The 27369-nt window shown below is 33.5% G+C and overlaps 1 protein-coding gene across 3 annotated transcripts in view; it reads left to right on the forward strand.

Moving 5' to 3' along the window:
• The first annotated feature begins 468 nt into the window (after positions 1-468).
• Positions 469-27369, forward strand: part of HMMR (hyaluronan mediated motility receptor) — a 28114-nt gene continuing 1213 nt past the window's right edge. The window contains exons 1-17 of one of the 3 annotated variants that reach the window (XM_039877327.1): positions 469-574; positions 4636-4731; positions 5169-5248; positions 7245-7292; positions 10294-10482; positions 11524-11610; positions 11700-11800; positions 13395-13469; positions 13610-13785; positions 14252-14400; positions 15754-15968; positions 18108-18224; positions 20119-20265; positions 20805-20957; positions 21038-21137; positions 21779-21955; positions 26752-26914. In XM_039877327.1, the coding sequence (XP_039733261.1) occupies positions 529-574; positions 4636-4731; positions 5169-5248; positions 7245-7292; positions 10294-10482; positions 11524-11610; positions 11700-11800; positions 13395-13469; positions 13610-13785; positions 14252-14400; positions 15754-15968; positions 18108-18224; positions 20119-20265; positions 20805-20957; positions 21038-21137; positions 21779-21955; positions 26752-26914 (2119 nt within the window). In that variant the 5' untranslated portion in view covers positions 469-528. The remainder of the gene's footprint in view (positions 575-4635; positions 4732-5168; positions 5249-7244; positions 7293-10293; positions 10483-11523; positions 11611-11699; positions 11801-13394; positions 13470-13609; positions 13786-14251; positions 14401-15753; positions 15969-18107; positions 18225-20118; positions 20266-20804; positions 20958-21037; positions 21138-21778; positions 21956-26751; positions 26915-27369) is intronic. The other 2 variants (XM_039877334.1, XM_039877341.1) reach the window with 2 other exon arrangements.

A 27369-nucleotide genomic window follows, 5' to 3' on the forward strand; every position in this document is an offset into this window, starting at 1 on the left:
CGGCTGTGTCAGCGTGATTTTGTTTTTCCCTTCCAACGGCCATTTAGGACACCGGCAAGACCCAAGCTGAGAAAACCGAAATCCAGAAAAGGTTACATCCAAGGAATGGTGGGATAGGGTTGGAACCAGTGAGGCTGGAACTCATTGCACCATCACCTATATGATGCCACAGACGGACTTAAAAACTTAGCTATGAAGTGCGTTTGCGCAAATGCTGCTAGCGCGTAGGTTACAGTTGAGTAACGCCAGAAGTGATTGGGTACAGAGGGTGAGGGAGGAGACAGTAAAAGTCTCCTATTGGCTGATTGCCCAAACTCACAGGCCACCTAATTGGACACAGTGAGAGCTGAGTGCGCATGCTCTTTGCGGGTTCCTTGCCAGGATTGGTGTGCCCAGGGTTTTGGTTTTCCCATTGGCTAACGTCAGTGTGGAGGGGAATGAGCAGGAGATTTGAATTTGAAGCTAGGAGGCTAAAATTCGCACCAGGAAGTTTCCGAAGAACGCAGGTTTGCGGAGTTGGTCGTCAGCATGTCTTTTCCTAAGGCGCCCCTGAAAAGATTCAATGACCCTTCTGGTGCGTATGGGGAAAGGAACTGGGGGACGGGAGTTGCTCTTAACGTCCCTTGCCCTCTTGGTTCTCTTTATCAAAGGCAAATAGGCAAATTTAGGGCTGTTATGGGGTTTGTTCATTCGAATCTTTTTTTTTTTCTGAAATAAATACTAAGCATTTACTACATGACAAGCACTATTTAGGATGGTAACGATACAGTAGTGAGCAAAGCAAAGTCCTTGTCCCACGGAGCTTAAGTTCAGTTGAAGAATACAGCCAATAAACAATTACTGCAGTGTAGAAACTAAAGCAGAGAGAAGGAATGGGAATGAGGAAGCATTGATAGCTAGTTTAATGATCAAGTACGGAAGACCTCATTGATAAAAAGCATTTGACCATTGTTTTCTGTCTGTACTTGTGGATTTATTTTTGGATGTTTCGGGCAAAAGAGAATTCGGAAGATTAGCAAAGGCAGTTAATGGGTGTAAAATTATGGCAGTAGCACTTATTGAAAACACTGTAAAGTAGTGACAGCTGATGTTGACGGTACTACAGATACCATAGCACATCTTTACATAGGTTATTAGGTCTTTTTAAATTCCTCAACATCCCCGAGAGGTAATCCCATTATTCATTATTTCATTCATTATTTTATTGGTAAAAAGACTGAGACTTAGATTTCCTCAGTGTCACACAACCAAACTGGCAAAGCTGGGGTGTGAAACCAGGCCTCCATGAATTCATCCCGTGCTCTTAACTATTGCAGTGCATGAGCACAATAATTGGGAACCCTTGGATGTGGTTGGTAAGGCACTCATCATTTAGTAGATGCCGTGTGCAGGGACTGCGCTAAAGTTTTTCCTACTAGTTCTGGTTTATTTTTTCCAAGTCAAATAAAGAAGGTACTGATATTGTCCTTATTTTGCAGAAGAGGAAGCTAAGGGATTTTGTAACTGTATTAAGCAGCTGGTAAGTGGTAGAACTGAACACAAAGCCCATGTTTTGTTGATTATAATATGCACTATTTAATGATCACTCATTACATGTTTAATTCCTGTCAGACAACATGCAAATGGAAATGCGAACCCCCTCTACTCACAAAGAAAGCCAAGTGAGAAATTGGATCAGCACGGGCTTATTTTCCTAATTAAAAAATTCTAGAACCACATTATTTTATTATTTTCCAGATATTCAGAACCTACTCCTAAGTTCTGCCAGCAGAGTGGCTTTGAAGGAGAATTTTTTTTTTTCTTTATAATAAACTGGCTTTACCAATGACAACATTTCAGGCTCACAATTTCAGGAATAATACAGTTACCATTTATTTGATGCTGTGTGTGTGTGTGTGTCACTGTGGTGATTTTTCATATTACTCCAGTCACCCTAACATCCATATTGTGAAGTAGATACTACTTTTCATTCTTGTTTCCTGAATGAAAAATCAGCCTCAAATAGAAATAACTTTCCAGGGGTCTTAAAGCTAGACAGGAAAAGAGAGAGTATAATATTCTTATTCACCATCTTCTCCCTATGGCTTCACAGTACCTGGCATATAGTCATGTCTACTGATTGGCAGACAAAGCTGTATTTGAACTCTGGTATGGCTGATTATAAAGCCCTATTCCCATTGTCACATCCCCAATAACCTTAACCTTCTGCATTTGTTTGTTTGTTTGTTTGTTTTTTACTATCCTACTAACCTCAACCTTGAGCTAAATATTGAGGATACAGTCATGATTAAAACAATCCCTACCTCCAAACAGTTTTGCCTAATGTGGAAAGTGGATAAATACATTATTATAAGCCATACAAAATTGTGAGAAGTTCTGTGATATGAAAGCTATGCACAGGCTTTTATAGCATGGAGGTTCTAACCTGATTTGGGGATTCAGAGACAACTGGAAGAGGTGACATCAGGCTGAGATCTAAAAGCTAAGTGTGGATTAGCCTTGCAAAATGGAAGGCAGACTGTCCATTCTAGGTAGGAAAAATAGAAAATAAAAGTGTCTCGAAGTTTGAATCATTTAATGTAATACATAAAATGCTTTGTATACAAATGTTAACTGCTTGGGTTAGCTGATCATGGTTGATCAAAATATAAGTTGTTCCAGAAAGCTTGTAATATCTCCCAAGTTATCTCATTTCTGTTGTCTTATATTGCCTTTCCCCTGATTTCTAACAAGTGGTATCTATAATGTACTCTTAAGTGTTAGTAAGGAAAAGACCTAGAGCATGAAAACAGCATGTGCCCCGGTCTCGCAAACAGATGGTAGGGGTACAGGCAGGATTTCAGCCTAGTTCTTCTTGACTCTAAATACCTAAACTATCAAATTTGACTCTTCAGTCTTTAGGAAGGAGTGTTTAATTATGGGGTTTTAACCGTTCTCGACTTGCATGATTTGGCTTAGTTACTGTCCACAATTCCATCTTTTGCTGGTCCTTACCCCCTCTTGAGAGTATAGACCTAATGATGAACTAGAATACTAGAATTCAATATCACTTTTTTTCTGGCTGCTTTGCCAAATCTAGAACGGTTCTCAAACTTTTCCAGAGAATCATCCCCAAAAGCAGAGAGTGAAAGAAATTAATCATCTTCTCACCCCAACTTCCCCCAAAAGGCATAGCCTACACTAGTGATGGTGGCTTTCTTCGAAGTCTCCTGTTTGCTTTAAAATATGATATGCTTCCCATTGCCTCCCCAACACCTATTCCAAATCAGTAAAATAGGTGCTCTAAAGTGTGCCACTCAACCTGATTTTAGAGAAACCCCTGTCACCTTGCTGTTCACCCCATGGTGTTGACAGTTGTGCGGTGAGAGAAATCGAGCTAGCCAAGATTAATGCTTTTTGCTAATCTGTTTTTACTTATATTCCCCAGTGAATTCTACACTTCATTTTAAGACTTTCTTGATTGCAAATCCACTATCCCTACCCCTTATTGACCACATTTTGGTTTGAAAGCTCCCAGGATTGGAATCTTTGTGTCAGTATATATAAATAATGATTGTTTTAGGTAGAGAAATGGAAAGTTAAATCCATCCTTGATGTTTTTATGGCCACTTAGAATTGAAAGCAATAACTTTAATACTTTTTAGTTGTGTCCCAGGGTGAGAAATGAATTGTATATTTCTATGTGGAATATATTTTTATATTTATATAAACTGAAACAAAAGTACCACAAAACAATGTTTAACTTTGCTACCCTTGAGTCACACTGATATTTTCTATTGTTTTGTTTTTGTTTTTGTTTTTGTTTTAATGCTAGTCAAGCTATGCTAATAGTTTGGAAAACACTTAGGAAAATACTTAGGGGACAGTAGGAATTGGCTTAAAATGGTCATACTCTTTGCTGTTCTTATTTATTTGCATGAAATTCTGGACCGAAGTAAATAACTTTTCAGAGAATAGTATAAATTTAATGACTCCCAATCAACTAAAGCTTTATGCTAATGATATTTTTATTATTGTCAGTCCTGGGAGCCAGATCTCAAGTCTGCTATCCATGAGCACTCCAGAATGTGTTCAGTTTGGGTCTCCGGTTACTCACATGAGAGATTATACAGTATAAATTTCTAGAACATAGAAATATAGTCTATAGCTTTATAAATCTTGTAATTTGTTGATATTAGCCAGAGATGGATTGTCACTGTAAATTTTTATTCCATGCTAAATCTTGAAGTCTAGAAATTTTTAGTTGCTTCAGTTGTAGAGTCTGATGATAGTTAACGTCAGTAACTCTGAGTAGATTCCAAATATTTTATTTCTTATAGTCAATTTTTAGTAAGAAAGCCATGTTTCTCGTTCTTACATGATGTTCATCCCAAGACTGTCTTCGCTGTTTTGCTCAGTTGCCTGTGTTCCGTTGACCCAGTTGAAAAAAGGACTTTTGGAGTGATAACGATATTATTCCTCATAGAGAGGCCTACTTTATAATATCAAATGGGTGCTATTTTTACAATTGAAAAAACAAGGAAACAATTTATTAATGGCAATTTTTCATTTATATTACTCACTTTACTATGGCATGTTTTTAACTTAAGATCATAAGTAACATTAGATGAGACATTAATGCTTTGTTTCCTCTAGGTTGTGCACCATCTCCAGGTGCTTATGACGTTAAAACTTCAGAAGTATTGAAAGGACCAGTATTTCAGAAATCACAAAGATTTAAAAAACAAAAAGGTAATGGATCCCAAAATAAAATAATGGTTATATGACCTCATAAGCCTTAAAGTTATAATAACAGTATATAAATTAAAAGATGCCATAGTATCTCAAAAATGTGAAGCTACAGCTATATTTAATTTTTTGTATTTGATGGATTTAGAAAAAGATCAACTATAGAATAATGCTTTCATCATCACACTATGAGGATCATAATATAGCCAGGAAAATTAAGCAAGCCACTCATATATATATATGTAGTTCCCCTTTATTTATTACCTTACCCTGCCAGGGAATAATAGGAAAATCAAAAATGTGCTAGATGTGTAAAAATATTGTCCAACTAATTATTTGAAAATGTGCAATCAAGAAAAGAATAACTTTACCTTGTTTCACTAATAGTTGCAATAAGAAATTTTGAAATTGTGTTTTGTCTGTGGTTCAATTTACTGCAGAATCTCAACAAAATTTTACTGTTGACAAAGATACTACCTTGCCTGCTTCAGCAAGAAAAGTTAAGACTTTGGGATTAAAGGTGAGGAGCTCTTATATTCTACCTGTGAATATAAGAAATTTATGAACTGTATCATTAAAAATATTTCTGAAAGGTATTGTATTTGACTAGAATGGGTTAAGTGTATAAATTAAGGTTATAAAGATATCTATAAATTAATGAAACTTGTTATCATTAGGACTCTAGTAAGCTTTACATTTCTGCCTATGTCATTAATAAACATATTGTGCTTAAATATGCCCTTAATTCGGAATTACACAATAGTCTCCACTTCTCAGTCATTTATATATCTAAATAAGTCTTATTATACCTAGTAAGCCTTTAAAAATTGTATAGTGCTTTGATTTGTTAGTTACCATCATTTGAGTTGTTTCATTTTTATTTGTTTGTGGGGAAGGATAGTCCTGGTAAAGAAAAAGGGGAGAAACATTCTAATGCCTAAAAGATGTTTACCATTCAGAAACTGCCAAGGAGTGGTGGGGAGATTAAAATTCTTAATAGCTTCATACTATTGTGTAAGAGCCTACTATTACTGTCTCCATTAGTTCATAAAAGCAAGTTGTGTAAATTGATATTTTAATGTGAAAAAGATACAGAGTTGGGAAACCAAAGCCATCAATTAAGCTTAGACTTGTTCATTCATTTGGCAATTGCAACTAAGTCTCTTGTTCTGTAATGTAGAGCTGTGTAGTCCAATAAGGAAGTGATTAGCCAGCCACATGTGGCTATTGAACACTTGAAAGTGAAGAACTAAATTTTTAATGTTATTTAATTTTAATTAATGTAGATTTAAAACTAATACTTGATTCTGTTGTTGGAAAACTCTTAAATGTTTTCAGAACAACTTGGATATGCAAATCTACTTTTTCAACTGTATTTTTTATAAAATCTAAATATGGATAGGTATTTCTGATGAAAATTTAGCATCTGAATTGAGATGTGCTATGAGTGTAAAATACACAGCAAATTTTGAAGACTTGGAACAAAAAATATAAAATATCTCACTAATAATTCTATATTAATTTCATGTTGAAATAATATTTTTGATATTTTGGGTTAAGTAAAAGATATTATTAAAATATTTACTTCTTAAGTATGGCTACTGAAACATTTGAAAACATATGGTTTGCATTATATTTTTATTGGTAGCACTGATGTATAGACACTTTTCTTAGAAAGTGATCTCAATTTCTTGACAAATTTCTTGGAGAAACAGTTCTGAATTTTTGAATTATAAAATTTGCAAGCCTTCTTAGATAACTAAATTACATACAAGTGTGAAGTTTGTGTAAAACCCCCAAATAACAGGCTTTCCTTGATAGAAAATATCATTAGGTGGTAAATTAACAACCATGAGACTGATGTGTCTCCCCACTCCAACTCTGAAACATGTAAAACAGATTTCATTCAAGATGTTTATGCATTTTCTTCTGTTTTTAGACGGAAAAAATAGAAATTCTGTTTTTGGTAATTGTCTCAAAAAAGCTGTTGGATGTAAAAAGATGTAGTGTGAAAACTGTGTCTTATTTAGAATAAAGGCAATGAGTAGATTAGAATCAGAGCTTGTACTATTTCAGTTTTTATTTTTTGCATTTTTTCCCCCTCTCTCTGGGTATCTAAGTTTAAGTTGATTTCTCTTTGTAAGATTCTTTTCTTTCTGAGATAGTATAATTAAATATTTAAAACGTATTACATTTTAACATTAAAAAGAAGCTGTAACTTTATTCATAAAATAACTATTCACAAAATGCCACCCGTTCTTTTCAATGGACTTGTTAGAAAAAAATCCTACTCTATTAGGATGAACTTAAACCTGAAATATTTTGAGATTTAAAGAACCTTTCTTTAATTTACCAGATAAGTCAGCTACAAAATGTTTAATAGACTCAGGGAAATGTTTACAATAGAAATTAACTGTTTGGAACCCCTAATCTTTTCTAATAACTAAAAATCAAATTTGGCTATGATATTTGTGCCACTTAAATTTGATTATCACTGTTCTTTAACTTTTAAACAGAAGGAATCTCAAAAGAATGATAAAGATTTGAAGATACTAGAAAAAGAGGTGAGCAATGCTTTCAACTTACTGAAAAATAAATGTGCTGTATAATGGAATTGCAGAGAGTTAAGAGACAGGGATGCTGTTGCATTTGCAGAGGCACACAGTAAGGCAAATATGCCATCAGACCAGTGCCTACAGTGTAATTTTTCCTTGGCTTGAATACCGTATTTCAGAGCCTGGTTGTCCGTGTGGTGTGTTGGCAAAGTCAAGTTGTTAGCATCCTAAGGACAGATTCAAGATAACCTACTTAATGAAAAAAATGATAACTAAAAATCAGTTTTCTAGTTTACTAACATTGTGTGTAGACAAAGTATTTACATTTACTTTTCTTGTATGGTACTCTATACATTAAAACAGTGACTATCTAGATAATTGCTTAGTAAGCATGAAATCCTATCAGGTTAGTTGGATTGTGATGGAGTTATACTAACCTGATGCATTCCTCTGCACCATCACTATATGCCTTCCTCAAGGATAGAATGACCTAGAGCTACTCGCTATATGTGGCTATTGTAATTAAATAAATTTAAGAACTCAGTTCTTCAGTTGCACTAATCATAGTTCAGGTGCTCAGTAGCCACATGTGGCGAGAGGCTATCATTTTGGACAGGACATTTCCACCATAGCAAAAATCTTTATTGAGAAGAGCTGACTTAAAAAACCCACTTACTTCTCTAAGCAGGGCTAAGCTGGTCACTGCCAGCTTTGCTTTTCTGGCAATCTTCTTTTCCATGTTTTATTACTGACTCTCCTGTGGACATATTCTTTTGATATATTAAAACTTTCTATTGATCACAGTTAAATATTGCCTTAGGACCAAGTATATGTCAAGGTTACATTGTAAATCTCTGCCTTGATTGCTCTGATCATTTTGGATTTTTTAAAATAATATTGGCTATCATTTTATTGAGGATATATGCCTATGATATAGAGATTAATACTTAGAGACATAATAAGTGAATCTCAGGTAGAGAGCTGGTGAGTAGCAGTGCCAAGATTGGAACTGGTGATTTGCATCAGTTAATTAATCTTTTAGAATAGAGATTTTTGAAAAAAATAGAGCTCTATTTTATTTATTTAAGTGCAACAATATTTGTTGTTTGTTTATTTTTAACTCAAATTATTTATCAATATTTATAAGTAAAATTTCATAAAAAACAAATTCAGATTTTTTACTTCTGTTGTAAAATTGGATCTGACAACACTGCTTCCACATTCCTCTCCACGGTAAAAATCTGCCAGGGCTATGCAGGGCTGCCTCCTTTAGATGCCACATTCGCTCTCCAGTCTTCACCTGGCCTTCTTTGCTTATCTATTTTATCTACTTGGCCGTGTAGGTATTTGAGTATATAAACACTTTTTATGGAACTTAAGCTTCTTTAGCTACAAAAAGTGTGATATAGATAATTTCAGTGTCTTTTTTTTTCTACCATATAAAACTATTCTATAAACAGTGGTTATAACAGTAATATAAGCATAGAGAATTTTATGGTAGGGATTCTTTAAGCTCGTTTGTTCTCTAGTGTCTAGGTCATGGCTGTATTTGTAAGTGGGGCTTGATACATTTTTAATTAAGCAATGTTGGCTTAAAATACTGAGATTATATGAATATAAAGTCAGTACGAGTAAAAAAAATTACTTTTCATGTTACTTAATACAGCTATGCTCTCTTTAACTTTTATACCCAGCAAACAGTCCATTTTGGTAAATGTTTTATGTGCACCGAAAAAAATGTATACGCACTCGTTGGGTATAGTGATATGTATATGTCAAGTAGTTTAGGTCGATTAAATAGTTTTGTTTAAATCTTTATCTGTACTGATACTTATTTCTGCCTATTATTTACTGAGAGAGGTACTTTTAAATTTCCAACACTGTGGATTAGTCTATTTCTCTTTTTAATTCTATTAGTTTTTCCTTTGTATATTTTGAAGTTATGACATTAGGTGAACAACAAATTTAAGAGTATGTCTTCCTCTCGAAATGACCTTTTTACAATAAAATTGCCTCTTTGTCACTAGTAATACTTTTTGCCTTAAAGTGTACTTAAAATAGCCATACCAGCGTTCTTTTGTTGAATATTTACATAATAATTCCTCTTTAATCCCTTTATTGCCAATCTATCTATCTCCTTATATTTAAAGTGCCTATCCTGTAAACATCTGGGGTCATTCTCCTTCAGCCTGAAAACTTCCTCTAGTGTTTCTTGTTGCACAGGCCTACTATTGCTAAATACTCTCAGCTTTTTTTCTTCTCCAAAACCATCTGTATGTCACCTTCATATTTGAAGTATATTTTTATTGAGAATAGAAATTTATATTGACAGGTTTTCCTCCTACATTTTATTTTATTGTTATTATTATTATTTATTAAGTTTATTGGAGTAACATTGGTTAATACAATCATATAATTTTCAGGTGTACATTATCATTTGACATCCGTATATTCTATTGTGTGTTCACCACCCAAAGTCCAGTTCCCTTCAACTACCATATATTTGATCCCCTTTATCCACCCCGCTACATTTTAAACATGTTATTTCATTGTCTTCTGGCTTCCACATTTTCTGTTGACAAATATGTGGTTTTGTTTTTATCTAGTAATTGCAGCAGATATGATGGCTTGCTGATGCCCACGGCCTCCTACCAAGAATTCTAGTTCTACCTTCTTAAAGATATTTAGCATTTTAAGCTGTAATTTGATTTCATATAATTAGAACTAGAGAAAATAAGGGCTCTTATAGGTAGAAATACTTTAAAAGTGATTTAAAAGTTTAATTACACTGAATAGTTTATGGCAATTAAAATCCCGCATTCTTAAAATGCTTACAGATTTTTAAGATGTATCATAAAGTAAATATGATTGATTAAACAGCTAATTAAATTAGAATATCTAAAAGCATCATGTCGCTATCAGATTTTTCTGGGACTTCAATGTTTCAATTATCAGTAGCAGCTAGTTACTTTGGCATTGTATCATTTATCACATTGTTTCCATCCTCCAGATTCGTGCCCTTGTACAGGAACGTGGTGCTCAGGACAAGCGGATACAGGATCTGGAAGCTGAGTTGGAAAAGGTGGAAGCAAAGCTAAGTGCTGCTGTGAGAGAAAAAACGTCTCTCTCAGCAAGTAACACGACACTGGAAAAACAGCTTACTGAACTATCCAGGACCAATGAGCTACTAAAATCTAAGGTATTTGAACCTCATAATAACATTTATAATTGAATAAATAATAAATGTGTTTTTTTTTCTCTTATACTAGTTGTTTGGGAATTTTAGGCTTTGGTTTAGTTTTTTTCCTTTACTAAATATACCTTAAATATTAAGCTGCTTTCAACAGGAATTATTATTGTATCTTTCTTACTATGGTGCCTAATACATAAGAACTTATAAACAAATAAGTTGTTTTTTATTTTAATGTCTGACATTTTTTCACCCTCCTTCAAAGTAACCCCATAATAAGGCCATTAACAAAAGCTGCAGAATTTACATCTAGAAGTCACTTTAAAGATCTTTCTCTGAAATAAATAATAGCATTATATCAGCTTCTCATTTCAAATCTTTTTGGGAATGAAGTGGGGAATGAATAACTTTGAAGAAGAAATGTGTTCAATAAATTGTGTTTGTCAGTATTAATATACTAATAGATATCAAAGGACAACATCGTCATCTTGCTTTTTACAGAAGTAAAAGGAGGCTGTAAGTCACTGTTCAGTTTAATAAGAGTCATTTATTCACTTCCTGTTAATGTGTTGGGCTCTTTGCTTACAAAGGGAGTTAGAGTGCATGAGATTCAAGCATGAGGAATGGAGTAGATTCCTGGGCCCAGCCCTGGAAAATCTGATTTCACTGGCCTGGGATGAATCCTGTAGTCTGTATATTTCACAGACCAGGGAATTCAGATGCGTTTTGTTAAGTAAACACCCTTTACGAAATCTTTTCTAAGAAGCTTGTTTTAGAGCCTTGAGATGTACTTTCTAGCATATAGAGATAAGTGACCACCCAAGCTACTTTCAAAAATAAACCAGAAAGTCACATTAAGAAAAAGGAGGGACGAGAACAATACTAGTATAAAATCAGTAACCCTGGCATTGTTCAAAGGCCATTTTCTCTACCAGAGGAATAATAGGCAAATAATAGTCCCAACAATTGGTAGAATGACCAACATTTAAGTGATTTCTATATATGACTTAGAAAATATTTCTGAATCTTTTACGTGTTTGTCGTACTTAGTTTTCTGAAGATGGTAACCAGAAGAATATGAGAATTCTGAGCCTTGAGTTGATGAAACTTAGAAACAAAAGGGAAACTAAAATGAGGGTGAGTGATACCTTTGCTAGTTTGCTGTGTCTGGATCTGTGGATTTGAACAATTTTTTATTTCCTAAAACATATTTCTGTTGTGTGTAGAGTGTGATGGCTAAACAGCAAGGCGTGGAGGTGAAACTGCAGGTCACCCAGAAGAATCTGGAAGAGTCTCAGGGGAAAATAGCACAACTTGAGGGGAAACTGTGAGTGACTGAAAGGAAAGAGATAGTGTTACATGTCACCAGTTCTTGATGTACCTCTCACACCTCGCTGTTGTCTGTTGAGACTTTAACCTTTCCTCAGTACTTATCTCATTGCCTTCCTCTAATTGCCCTATTTCTTTTCAGAAGTGACAATTGAGACTTAATCATTCCCAAATATCTTATGCTGAAAAGACGTATGAATATTATTACTTTTGTACATCTTCTGTATCAGTGATGAGGAAAGGCCTCATAATCTTTCTAATAGTATGGGCTTATGGAGGTGGTAGAACTGACCAAAACTGAGAAACACTGGTATAGGAGGTTGTGGTTAATGCACAATCCTAGCCTTTAATTACTGAGCTGTAATTTGCATGCAATAAAATGCACAGATCACAAGTATTCAGTCTGATGACTTCTGATAATTGTATATACCTAATTAACCACCACCCAAACATGATAAAGAACATTGCTTTCCCCTCAGAAAGTTCCTTTGTGCCTCTTCCTGCTCTTCCACTTGCAGTGGCTCTCATCCTGAAACCACTTTTTGACTTCCATCATCATAAATTCGTCTGGCTTTTTGTGGGACATTTATCATGGTATTTGTGTGTACGTAATGTGTGTGTGCATGTGTGTGCACACGCACATGTTTGTGTGTGTGTGTGTGTGTGTGTGGCTTCTTTTGTTGAACATAATTTTTTGAGATTCATTCATACTGTTGTGTGCATCATAATTCATTCCTTTTAATTTCTGAGTAGCATTTCAGTATATGAATGTACCTCATTTGTTTACTGTTCTCCTGTTGCTCAATATTTGGATTTCTAATTTCAAACTATTATGAATAAGACTGCTGTGTATGCCTTTTTTGGACATATGTTTTTATTTCTCTTGAGTAAATATCCAGGAGTGGAATTCCTGGGTCATAGGGTAGTATGTGCATAACATTTTCAAGAACTCAAAATAGATGTGCCATTTTCCCTACCTTCTTAGCAGTGTATGATACTTCCAGTTGTTCCGCATTCTCACCAATATTTAATGTTGTCAGTCTGATTTTAGCCCTTCTAGTAGGTGAGAAGTAGTATCTCATTTGTGAATTTAATGTATTGCTATTAATGTTGAGCATATTTGTATGTGCTTATTAACCATTCATATATAGCCTTTTGTACAGTGTGTATTTAAATCTCTTGCCCATTTCTTAAATTGAGGTGTTTGGAGGAGGTAAACACATAAGTAACTGAATATGAGGAAGCCTGAAACAAAGGCTTTATGGCATACAAAATGCTATTTTGTATATGTCATTGGCGGGGAACCCGGGAAAGCCAAAAAAAAAAAGATCATTTCTAACACTTGGAGTGTTGTTGATAATGACTCTCATCATCATAGTCCTTTTATCAGTATATTTGGAAAGTTTTCTCACTTAAAAAAAAAAAACTTGAGTCTCTTATTTGCATATATGAAATTGTTAACTTAAGAAGTCACATAAATGACTGGTTAAGAGTTTGTACTCAAGTCAGCCTGCCTGAAACAACAGTATCTGGTACAGAGTAAGCATTATGTGTGATTATTGTGTGCATTAATATATGTAACTTTTTTTTAGTGTTTCGATAGAGAAAGAAAAGATTGATGAAAAATCCGAAACAGAAAAACTCTTAGAATACATCGAAGAAATAAGGTAACATGAATAGTAGTTTGAAATTGGACCTTGTTTTGTTGAAGTGCGATAAATATGAACACATCATTTTCATCTCTTTTCAGTTAATTTTCCCTATGCTTAAATAGATGTGCTCTTCAAAATAATTTGTTTTAATGCAGTTATACAGCAGATCAAGTGGAAAAATACAAGCTAGATATTGCCCAGTTAGAAGAAAATTTGAAAGAGAAGAATCACGAAGTTTTAAGCCTTAAGCAATCTCTTGAAGAAAATGTTATATTGTCTAAACAAGTAGAAGACCTGAATGCTAAATGTCACCTGCTTGAAAAAGAAAAAGGTATTCTAGTGTTTATAGTATTACTTTCTTTAGATGAGTACTACGTACAATATTTAAGAAAAGCACAGCTATGTTAAAATAACGTTTTAAAATAATTATATAAACAACAGCAAAAGTAATTCTGTTTTATATGGGAGAATTATTGTCTTTTATAATGTTCATTCCCTGTTTATTTCAATATATTGCTTGTCTTGATTAAAATATGTACAGTTGTCCAGTTCTTAACTTCCCCATTTGGTGGCCATTTAAAATTGGTGGAAACATGGAAATTGGTTTAGGATGTTTATTATATGACATATATAGTAATGATACAAACTTCAGAGTTTTCGTTTTCCCCCTTTGAAAATACTTGGTCTCTGTTAACATGCTAAAAGTCATATCTATAATGAAATATTATGGGATTATGAGTTTTTCAAAGTTAATATTAGTACCTAATTATAGCATCATTAATGTTTCCTTTTTATAGAAGATCTCATCAACAAAGGTAGAGAACGGGAAGAAAATCTAAATTCTGAAATGCAAAACTTAAAGCAAAAGTTTATTCTTGAAAAACAAGAACACGAAAAGCTGCAACAAAAAGAATTGCAGATTGATTTATTTCTGCAGCAAGAGAAGGTAGTTCACTATAATATCAAATAAAACTAGTGCTTGTTTTTATCATACATGTCTCCTTGATCAGAAAACCTTTAAATTGTATAAATCTTTTCATCCAACAGTTCTATTTTTAGAATCTTATCCTGAGGAGATAATCATGGCTGTGCTGCAGATTTATCTACAATGATGTTCACCACAGGGTTATCAATAATGTGAAAAAATTACAAAGAATGGAGGAGGCAAAATAAGGAAATTGTTTAAAAACCTTTCCCAGCGCATTCTTATTTTAGATTACTACATAAGCATTTACAATTCTGTTGTAGAAGAGAGTCTCAGTACATGAGTTTTAAAGTCCAGGTTACATAAAGAACATTTTACATATCAATGAGAAAAAAAAAAATGAACATAGGATGGAAATAGAAAATTTTAAAAGTAGAAATTTAGATGGCCCATAAACATTAATGGATGCTCTACCTTAGTAGTAAACAAAGAAATAGAAATGCTTTTTTTTCCACTTATAAGATTGGCACAGATTTAAACATTTGGTGAAAAACCGTTGTTGAGAGTTGGGCAAGCAGGTACTCACATGCATTGACGTGAAATATTATATTGTTGAGCAACCAGTGACGAGTAAAGGAATTAATTAGATCTATATATACTGACTTGAAAAGATCTCAAAAACTATTTTTATGATTTTTTAATGACCTTTACATACACAGTATATATTATATTAAAAAATACATGTATATGTGTGTGTGTGTGTGTGTATATAAATTATATATATATATATATATTATATATATACACACCTATATAATGGTTATCTCTGGAATGGGAAAATTAAGATTGGGATATGGTATCGTCAAAGGCAATTTTCACTTTATAATGTTAGAGTTTTTTTTACAATGGTAATTAACTTTATTTATTGGTATTTACTCATCTAACTTTAAAATAGTTTATATAACATTGGAATCATAGTTCTTTTTATATATTGTATGAGAAAAAATATATGATAAAAACCAGTTGTAGAATATGATTTTAGTTTTATAAGACGTGTGTTTTTGTGTATGTGTGTTGCATAGAAAACAGATTGAAATAATGTTTACCACAATGATAACAAGGTATAGGATATGATCTCAACAAAAATATGTATATATCTTTATATTTTTATATTTTTTCAAATTTTCTTGAGGTTATTGAATTTAGTGTTCATACTTCATTATCTGTATTTCTTTTTTTATCTGTTTTTCTTTTCTGTCTTTAATAAAACCTCACAAATTATTAAGTTATAAAAAACTTTTGAAAACTAAGAATCCCATCCTTTAATAGAAAATATTTCCATTTCTGACTATATGGTTTTATATTTGGATATAGGAATTATCTTCTAGTCTTCAGCAGAAGCTCTGTTCTTTTCAAGAGGCAATGATTAAAGAGAGGAATCTCTTTGAGGAAGAATTAAAGCAAGCTCTGGATGAGCTAGATAAATTACAGGAAAAGGAGGAACAGGCTGAAAAGCTGGTCAAGCAACTGGAAGAGGAAACGAAAGCTAGAGCTGAAGAACTGAAACTTCTAGAAGAAAAGCTAAAAGAGTTTGTATTAATAGGACCTCATATTAACATTTGACTTCATATTTTACCAAGTATTTTCTAGTACATTCTCTCAGGATTCTCTTATCAATCATGCAAGTGGGTGAGGTTGGAATTATTTTACAAGTAAGAAATAAATACATAGAGGGAAAGCACATGCATAGCATATACACACAAAAAAGTATGACAGCCAAAGTCAGAAGCCATGCCATTTCTTTAAGACCAAAGTTTAATGAAAAAGTTTTAATTTAAAAATGCCAAAAATTTTGGGTTTCTGTGACTACTCTTATGTTTTCTAGAAATTATTGGACATTAGCTTTACAGCAATAACAGAATTTTAAGAAATCCAAAAAAACTAAGAATCCCATCCTTTAATAAAAAATATTTCCATTTTTGACTATATGTACATCAGTTTATGTAGTATATGCCTTTAATCACATTTTTGGGGGGAGCACAAATACTTCAGAAGTAACAATGAAAAAGCAAAATGAGAAAAAAACAACTGAGAAACATTAAAAATAACTATCGTTAAAAGTAGAAAGACTGAGATCTTATCCTTTTTTTTTAACCTGAGTTTCATATTCTTTTTATCACATGTGTCCTCCACTACATTTACTTAAGTTTAAATATCTAGGTTGACTATTGGGTTCAAATTACAAATAAAATAATTATTTGAATCCTTGAGATTTTATTACTAAAAAAAATTTCTAGCAAGGAACCATGGTCTAGATGTGAGATATGTCTCACAACTGTATTTTTATCTCTTGTCAGATACTTTTGTTATTAATCTCTTTTCTTTTTTTCTTTTAGTGATTAGTGATTAAAAAGAAATAAATAAAAAGATTACCAAGGTTTTATTTATGCCTGCTTTTTGGGTAGAAGTACCAGATATAAGGGGGATTGTTCTATATTGCAGCCAGTCTCAGGGAATAGGCTGTGAGAAGATGAGTAGATGTCAGTTTCAAAAAAAAATAGTTGAAATTCATTTATTCTAACTCAAAGAACTGGGTCCAGAGGTCAGGAGGTAAGGATTTTACTACCAGGTCTGTTAACTAGTTATATGATTTTGAGCAAGACCGTCTTAAGCAATTTAATTTTCTGTTTCATTAGATAAAAAGGAGTTTTATGAGATGGTTTCTATGGTCTCTTCCAGTATGGAAATTTTAGGCTGAAGAGAAAAACTGAGAGTTGAAAGTGATTCCTCTAGGGGGCAGGCAAGAGAATATTATAAATCTTTTAGTACTAAGTGATTGCTTTTAGCTACAGTGTGTTTATTTTTTAAATCCCATACTCATTACAGAATGAATTTGACCAGTTGTTTATCTTGTCCCAGTGTCAAACTTATTCTGTAAGTGAATAATCCTTCTCATTTATAGTTTTTAGTTTCACATGTTTTTAAAAAATCTCATAGGCTCATGTGCTTATCTAAAATGTTATATCACCATTTAGATGATATATACTATTATTTTTTAAAATCTCTGAGATTTGTAGTATATATTTGTAAAGATGACTTAAAAGCCATCCTGTCTATACAAAATAATCTACTAAATAAGTTGTTCAGTCTTTGAATAAAAATCTATTATGTGGGTTATTGATATAATCAAAGTAAATCTACATATTCCTGTAATTTTTTTCAAAAGGACTTTTAAAATGAAGTGTTCTTAACTGTGCTTAGTATTTCTTCAGTGTCTACATGCAGAAAATTAAATTTCATTTGGTCCAAGAATATTTTAACTGGTAATCTTTCACATTCCTTAGTCTTGGCTGCTGCTTCTGAGATTCTGTTTGAGTCTTTTCACCCTTTCTTCCAAAAAAGGTTTAAAGTACCTACATAAATACATATGATAAGAAAAGAGAAATTTAGAAACAAGTAAATAAAGATGAAAACAAAAGTAAAATAAGAGCAAAGAAAGATCAGATGAAGCCACACATAAATAAACATGATATTAGATGTAGGCCATAATTATGGATCTAAACTATCCAGTTGCTATTGTATACATGAAAATTTGGGATTCACTTTTGACACCCAGTGTCAAAGGTAAATAATAATCTCTTTCTTAAGGTGATGATTTATAGTTAGCAGTTTTATATTTTAGTTGTTCCTTTTTGAAAATTAATTTTTTTTTTTTTTTTTTTTTTAAGGAAAGAAGCTGAACTGGAGAAAAGTAATGCTACTCACTCTCAGGCCACCCTGCTTTTGCAAGAAAGGTGTAATAGTATGGTGCAAAACCTTGGAGAAGTTACTGCTCAGTTTGAAAGGTATTTTTATCGGGAGACTGCACCCTCAAGCATAGTGAGAACAGGGAGGGGAAAATTTCGCTAACTAGCGAAAATTGTGAACAAATCAATCATGCAAATAAAATTACTGATATCACTCTAAATTCCATAATGACCAACCATAAATAGGTATTTAGATATATAATAGTATACCTTTTATTTTAATGTGGTTAAATTTATAGATTATGTGAACACTGTTGCATCTCATTTAAAAACTCTGTCCCAAGAACATAAAGACATTCACCTATTTCTCTTCTAAAAGTTTCAAAGTTTTACTTTTCACTTTTTCACCTGAAACTGATTTGTATCTGTGCATAGTGACATAGGGATCAAATTTATTTTCGTTTTTCCATATGGATAATTAATTGCCTAGTGTCTATTCATTGGACAGTACCTTCCTTCCCTACTGATCTGTTCCTGCATGTGATATATTACAACCTATAGGTCATGTATATATTCACATAGAATATTTGTATGTAGATATTTAATTATAATTTTATGTCAGAGTATATAAATATATATGTATATATTTGTGTGTACATATATAAAATTTTTAGTTCTTGTTTCAACCCTGTAAAAGGATTCTCCTTTTCGCCACTTTGAAAAATAGTGCCTTAGGAGGTTTTTAGCCATTCTATGACTTCATTCACCATCAGTATGCTAAGAGCATTAAAATTTATTTCTTTAAACTACACCTCTCTTTACAGCTCTTGTACTTATATCCAACTGCCTACCTGACATCAAGTATATATCTCACTATCATCTAATATTAACTTGTCTAAACAACTCTTGATCTTCCTTCTATCTCTTTCTACTTCTAGTCTCTTATTCTTTATCTCAGTCAGCAGCATCTTCCTAGCTTCTCATTCCATAAATATTAGAGTCAACTTTGATCATTTTTTCCTCCTTTTTTTCCAACATCTAATTCATTTCAGGAATTTTAAAGTTCTGTCTCCAAAAATATCTCATATCTTTCCATGGCCACCTCCTTAGTCTAAGCCTACTTTATTACTCACCTGGACTGATAAATAATTGTCTTGTAGTTCATCTTCTAATTTTGCATTCCTGCCGCTTCCCCAATCCATTCTCTACAGATCTCTGGAGTAACCACACAGTAACTTAGAGACCCCAAGTAAACCCTTTGTGCTCTAAGGCGAATACTGTCCTCCAGCCTCTCTAGCTTCTGCTCCTGCTTCTTTGTTCATTAGGCTCCAGTCTCATCTCTTAATGCACGTACTCTACCTCCATCTGAGCCTGTGTGCATCTTTTCTCTCTGAAGTACTTTCCTCTAACTGCCTAGCTAGATCCTCCTTATCCATCATGTCTCAGCTTTTAACTATGAATTCTTCAGAAAGGCCTTATATACTTAATTATAAGTATATATAATTAAAGCTAATAGAACAGGAGACCCAACCAAAATGTATTAGTTTTAATTATATATACTGTTCTATTAGTTTTAATTATATACTTATTTTCCAGGTTTTTTTGTTTGTTTGTTTGTTTTTTAATAAAAACCCAGAGAGGCATCTCCCTATTTTCCACTCACACCATAAACTCTGACAGTAAGTTCGGAAATTGTTGAATTTTTTGTTTTGGAAAATTTTTATGTTTGGTAGTTTTTTTTTTTTTCATCTCTGCATGTATACTTTATACACATAGTAGGTACTTGATTTTTTTTCTTTGAGTGAGCAGCATATGCCATATAAGTTCATTAGTACTGACCTCAGAACACTGAATTCTTACCTGTATAAATGCATAAATAGATACTAAGCTTTTGTTTTACCTGAGTTTATAAAATATGAATTTATCAACCATGTATTTGTCATGTGTACAATAGTTAAAAAATTCTTTAACTTTTTTTTTTCTTTTTAATAAGCTATAAAGCATTATCAGCTAGTGAAATAGAAGACCTTAAGCTGGAGAACACATCGCTTAAGGAAAAAGTGACTGAGGCTGAGAAAAGTGCAGAGGATATTCAGCATCAAATATTTGCAACTGAGAGCTCAAATCAAGAATATGCAAGGTATGTAGTGGAAAGAAAATCTTCGCATACTCATGGCCTTACAATCACAGTGATTTTCAATGTTGTTGAAAGCCAGCTTCTAAGTGATACACAGGGATAGCTAGCTACTAAGTGATACATAGAGAATTGTAGGTCACTGGCTTGCTTTGGATGATCTTAAATTGCAAATTTAGAATTTACTCACTTAAAAGAGTACAATCAAAGAAGTCCTTAGATTAAGAAAGAAGGAATGAAAGAAGGAAAGAAAGAAGGAAGGAAGGAAGGAAGGAAGGAAGGAAGGAAGGAAGGAAGGAATAATGAAATGTAGGGCTGAAGGAAGCTGAAGGAGGAGGAGGAGGAGGGAGGGAGGAGGGAGGGAGGAGGGAAGGAAGAAGGGAAGCTGAGGGATAGAGGGAATAATGGTGTAGTCGAAGGATGAGAGAGTGTACAATGGCGCTGAGGGAGGGAGGAGGGAAGTGAAGGAAGGAAGGAAGGAAGAAGAGGAAAGTAATTAAAATAACAGTAAAATATTTAGTGGACCCTTCTCTCTCAAACTCAAGGATGCTTCTAGATCTGCAGACCAAATCAACACTTAAAGAAGCAGAAATTAAAGAAATCACAGTTTCTTCTCTTAAAAAAATAACTGATTTGGAGAACCAACTCAAGCAACAAGGTGAAGACTTCAAGAAGCAGCTGGAAGAGGAAGAAGCAAGGTAATCTAGGTTTTGAGTGCCATGTACTACAGTCATTTTTTTCTAATACACTGTCTTTTAATTTAATTTTTTCTTTACAGAAAAGCTGGAAAAGAAAATTCAGTGGCACAATTAACTGAGGAAATGAATAAGTGGCGTCTCCTTTATGAAGAACTATATAATAAAACAAAACCTTTTCAGGTTTGTCAATTAGGCTAAACCCTCTTGTGTTTCTTTTAGGAATTTACTTTGTTCTGCATCACAGTTATGACAGTGACTTGATTTTCCTGTGAAAGCATTTTGCTGTGCATTCACAGTGCCAATTTAACTTCCTATTAAAGAGGGCTTAGAAATTTTATTTAATTATTATGCATACATTTTTAATATAGCCTTTATAGGCGAAACATACCTTCTAATAAGAGACTTAAAGTTAATAGCTTAGAAGGCTCTTTTGATAATTAATCTGTTCAAATTTGTTATATTGTTATGATCTTTCTCAGTGTATCAGATTAATATACTGATCTTAAAAGAAAAAGGATAAATGTTAATCTTGGGACTTAAAGAGTAGGAGGACAGTATTGATTATGATGTGATCCAACTGATAACAGATTTGGCTGACTAGCTGGCCTTCTTACTTTGTTTCTTTCCCTGTTTTTATGGTCTGTGAGATGAAAAACAAAGGTTTTTTAAAAGAGTCTTAACAGAGAGTTTACAGAGAGCTCTGAGAATATGTCAGCATATATTATTTTTATTTTTTAGTTTCTTTTTACTTTTGTTTTCTTTATAGTTTTATATATTTAACATTTTCAGGTTTTAACTTTATATAAAAAAATATTTTTCAGCTACAACTGGATGCATTTGAAGCAGAGAAACAAGCTTTGTTGAATGAACATGGTGCAGCTCAGGAACAGCTAAATAAACTAAGAGATTCATATGCTAAATTATTGGGTCATCAGAATCTAAAGCAAAAAATCAAGCATGTTGTGAAACTGAAAGATGAAAATAGCCAGCTCAAGTCGGTGTGTAAAATAACACAGTTTTGCTGAAGATATTGGGGTGGTTTATTTTTTTATTTTAACTATAACATTTAAGGACTTTGGCATCAGAAAAAAAGTAGCAGTTTAAAGAGGAAAATTCATTTGAGAATTGAAATTTATTTTAGAGTATTGACCAGATGGATAGTAAGGTACTCAGGTTTTCCAACTACTTCATTAATATATAGTAAATTACTAGTATAATTGGAAGAATTCATAAAGCTTTACACATCCCTTTCTATTTGCAAAATAGCAAAGTTTTTGACGTAAATAAATACTATAAAGATAAGCAATGTTCAAAAATAGACATTTACGTTTTTTAATAGCTTTATTAAGATATAATTCACATACCATACAATTCACTCATTTGACATGAACAACTCAGTGGTTTTTAGTGTGTTCACACATGGGTGCAAACTGCCACCACAGTTCATTCTAGAGTATTTTAATCATCTCAAAGTGAAACCTCTTACCCTTTAGCGCTCATCTCCCTATCTCCTCATTTACTCCTCCCACCACTAATCTACTTTCTGTCTCTATAAATTTCTCGATTCTGGACATTTCTTATTTGTGGAGTCAAATAATATGTGGTCTTTTGTAACTGGCTTCTTTTCATTCAGCATGTTTACAGGATTCATCCGTGTTATGGCATATATTAGTACTTCATTCTTTTTTAAGACCTGATAATATTTCATTGTGTGGATATGCCATATTTTATTTATTCATTTGTTAGTTGATGGACATTTGGGTTGTTTCCACCTTTGGACTGTTATGAATAATACTACTATAAACATTCATGGATGAGTTTTTGCGTGGATGTATGTTTTTGTTTCTCTTGGGTTATACATAGGAGTGAAATTGTTGGGTTGGGTGGTAACTCTGTGCTTAATCATTTGAGGAACTGTTGGACCGTTCCCCAAAATGGCTATATCATTCTACATCCCAGCAGCAATGGATAAGGGTTCCAATTTCTCCACATCCTAAACGCTTGTCATTATCTATCTTTTTGATTCTAGCCATCCTAGTGTGTGTGAAATGATACCTAACTGTGGTTTTGACTTACATTTCTTGGATGACTAATAATGTTGAGCATTTTTCTGTGTGCTTATTGACCATTTGTTTATCTTCCTGGGGGAAATGTTTATTGAGATCCGTTGTCCGTTTTTTAATTGGATTATTTGTTTTTAATGAATAGTGAGAGTTCCTTATATATTCTGTATTCTAGTCCCTTATCAGATGTATTATTTCAAAGTATTTCCTCCTATTCTGTGCACTGTCTTTTCACTTTCTTGATAATGTTCTTTGAAGCCCAAAATTTGATGGTCTAATGTATCTGTTTTTTCCTTTGTTGCTTATTCTTTGGTGTCTAACAGCTCTTCACCAAATCCAAGGTCGTGAAGATTACCCCTATGTTTCTCCCAAGACTTTTATAGTTTTAGCTCTTATCTTTGGGTGTATCCATTTTAAGTTCATTCTTGTCTACAGTGTGAGGTAAGGTTCCAATTTCATTCTTTAGCATGGAGATACCTAGTTGTTCCCACACTGTTTGCTGAGTGGCCAGCCTGTTCTTTCTTCCAGCGAATGGTCTTAGCACTCTTGTTGGAAATCAGTTGACCATACATGTAAGGGTTTATTTCTAGACTCTCAAATGTATTTCGTTAGTTTATATATCTATTCTTGTGCTACCACACTATCTAAATTACTATTGGTTTATTGTACCTTTTAAAACCAGGAAGCATGAGTCATCCTACTTTGTTCTTTTTCAAGATTGTTTTGGCTATCCTGGGTCCCTTGTATTTCCATATTAATTCTAGAATCAGCTTTTTTAATTTCTACAAAGAAGTCATCTGAGATTCCGATGAGAATTATATCGAATCAGTTTGGGGCATATTGCCATCTTAAGTATGTTAAGTATTTATATCTATGAACCTGGATGTTTTTTGCAATTATCTAGATCTTTAATTTCTTTCAACAATGACTTTTAGTTTTCAGAGTATAAATTTTGCCCGTCTTTTGCTAAATCTATTCCTAAGTATTTTATCCTTTTTGATGTTATTGTAAAAGAAATAGTTTTCTTAATTTTATTTTTGGAGGATTCACTGCAAGTATATAGAAATACTATTGATTTTTTTATACTGATCTTTTCTCCTGCAACCTTGCTGAACTGGTTTATTAGTTGTAATAGTTTTTTAGTGGTTTCATTAGGATTTTCTGTATAGAGGATTATCTGTAAATTGATTGTTTTAACTTCTTTTCTAATCTGAATGCCTTTGCTTTATTTTTCTTGCCTAAGTTCTGTGGCTAAAACCATCAGCCATGGTTTGAGTGGACATCTTTGTTTTATTCTTGATTTGGGGGAAAGCATTCAGATTTCCATCATTGAGCATGATATTAGCTGTGATTTTATCAGATATGCTCTTTATCAAGTTGAGGAAGTTTCCTTCTATTCCTAGTTTTTTGAGTGTTTTAATCATGAAAAAGTATTAAATTTTGTCAAATGCCTTTTCTGTTTCTTTTGAGATGGTGTTTTTTTTCCTTTAATTTTGTTGATATTATTTCTTACATTAATTGGGTTTTGGATGTTAAAGCAACCTTGCATTCCTGATAAATTTCTTGTGGTCATGGTGTATAATTCATTTTAGATGTTGCTGGATTCACTTTACTAGTATTTGCTGGAGATTTTTATTTTTATCCATATTTTTATTCATATTCCCAGCAGATACCGGCCTGCAGGTTTCATGTAATATCTTTGTCTGATTTTGGTATGAGGGAATACTGACCTCATAAAATGAGTTCTAAAGTGTTTTATCCTTTTTATTTTTTGGAATAGTTTGTGAATAATTGGTTTTAATTCTTCATTGAATGTGTGGTGCCATCATGCCCTGAACTTTTCTTTGTAGATAGCTTTTGATTATTAATTCAATTGCTTTACTTCTTATAAGTCTATTCAGATAGACTGTTTCTTCTTGAGAGTTTCAGTAGTTTGTGTCTTTCTAGGAAATGGTCCATTTTCTTTAAATTATCTGCTTTGTTGGTATACAATTATTCATAGTATTCCTTTATGATCCTTCTTCTTTTGGTAAAATCAGTAGTAATGTCCCCTCTTTTATTTCCAATTCTACTAAGTTAAGTCCTCTCACTTTTTTTTTTTTTTTTATTTCATTTAAGTTTGTGAACATATTTATAATGGCTTTTTAAAATCTTCTTGGATAAATACAATGTCTGATTCCTCTCACAGGCAGTTCCCTACCCTCAGCCCCCTTGTTTTTTCCCAATATGTGGGTCATGCTTTCCTGTTTATCTGCACACATTGGGAAGTGGATATTTTAGATAATATATTGTAGTACCTCCAGCTACTGCCTTCTCTTCCAGGTGTGTTCTTATTATCTTGTTATTTGCTTCGGGATTGTTTTAATGAAATCTGTTTCTCCTCCTTGGTGCCAACAGTGTTGTACCTCTGGTGTTGCTGTTCAGGGAGGTTCAGTTTTAAGTATGTACACAGTTCCCCTGGGATGACACTGGTTTTGGTAGTAGGACTGTCTTCCTCTCTTTCCCTGACCTCGGGATAAACTCACCTAGTTGCAAGATGACTAATAGTTTATTGCTCTATTGTTTTTAGCAAACTCTGGGGGCATAAATTTCCCTACAAACGAATCCATTAAATTCTGGCTCTTTTGCTGGAATAGTGGCTGAGGTCAGTGATTGATTTTTGTTCTGACTCCAGAAGGGCTCCTCCCAACTGTCTTATTCACCAGTTCTCTCCTACAAACTACAAGACCTACACTTTAGCCTAGTTCCTTTGCACCGCAACCTCTACCATCATTTAGAGCACCCTTCGATTTGAACTTCTTGAAGCTCTGATTCAAATGAAGTCAGTTCCTTTGGGAAGAAATTAGAAGCTTTGTATCTTACTCTACCCCCAGGTAAAATCTCTGAGGCAGGGCTCTAGAAGCTGGAGTTGGGGACAATGGCAGATTTTTCTTTGATACTTCTGCCCTAGGATCTGAGGGCTCTGCAGACTTGGAGGAAAGGGGAGGTTCTCTCAGCTGGCCTCTCCTGGCATGGAACCATCACCTCATGAGCCAAGGCAAGGGTGGAGCCACTGCATCCCAGCAGAGCCTCTGTTCTAACAAAGAAAAGATCCTCTATCTCTCAACCACATTACTATAGGTAGCTAAGGGCAAGAAATGCTGATGTCCTGCTCTTACTAGAAGGAAAAGCCTCTGGTGGGAGCCGAGGGAAGAGGAAGCCCTGTGTTCTTGCTGCAGCAGTCGGGCATGGCGTTTCCACCTTCTTAAGCTGGGAGTGAGGCTAGAGGGAGCAGGCTTGGTTCAAAGACCACGGACCTCTACCTTTTTTTTTGAGCACATTTTTATAGATTTGCTTGAGTAGATGTTTCCTCATTGGCTATTTTGCCTTAGGACCATTTTTATAGGCTTTAAATGGTTGCCTTTTCCTGATTTTAGTTTCTCTAAAAAGCAGGTCAGTGGAGCCTCATGTGTCATCTTGGAAGTTGATCTTGCCATTTAAGTTAGAGATGAACTTTATCAGAAACAGCTTGTACCTGTAAAGGGGCAAGAAGATGTAAATGACTCATTATTTTCTTTCTCACAGCTGTGCCAAGTCATTTTGTAATTCAGTCTTCAAGCCTGTACCTAGTGGTGGTTTTTGCCATTTGGTTTGATGCATGAGCAACTTTAGAATTTGTCAGTAACACCAGTAACACATTTCACCAACATGAACGTAAGTAATTGTTTCTTGTCTATATTTTTCTTACATAGGAAGTGTCAAAACTCCGCTCTCAGCTTGCTAAAAAAAAACAAAGCGAGAGAAAACTTCAGGAGGAATTGAATAAAGTGCTAGGTATCAAACACTTTGATCCTTCAAAGGCTTTTCTTCATGAAAGTAAAGAAAATTTTGCTCTCAAAACCCCATTGAAAGAAGGTAAGAAATGAATAAATGTATAAAAGTACCATCTTCCTTTGGATTTGCTTTTATAACATTTAGCCAGTTATCCATTTTTATGAACTGTGAAAATTTGTTGACAGTTTCTGATATAAAAGAAATTCTTTCTGAGCTTTTTGTGTAAAATGACTTTTCTTTCCTCTTTCTATACTCTTATTTTCCATATGTCCAGACCCCACTCATCTGTCAAGCTCCATTCAAACTCCATCTTCTTGAAGCCTTGTCTGGCATTTATGCTCCTTCCTGCCTTCCACTGGAATTATTCTCTCTAACCTACCTTAGTATTTTAACCTAAATGTCTAATTTGTAGTTTTGGAGAAGTAGATATTCTTCTTGACTATGAATCTTTGACAATAAGTCAGAATTGGTTGAAATAGGAAATGAAGAAATATAAATAAAATTATACTATTAGAACGCAAACATTGCTCCATCTG

The sequence above is a fragment of the Pteropus medius genome, unplaced genomic scaffold (assembly GCF_902729225.1).
Source record: "Pteropus medius unplaced genomic scaffold, Ma_sr-lr_union100, whole genome shotgun sequence".
Lineage (NCBI taxonomy): Eukaryota > Metazoa > Chordata > Mammalia > Chiroptera > Pteropodidae > Pteropus > Pteropus medius.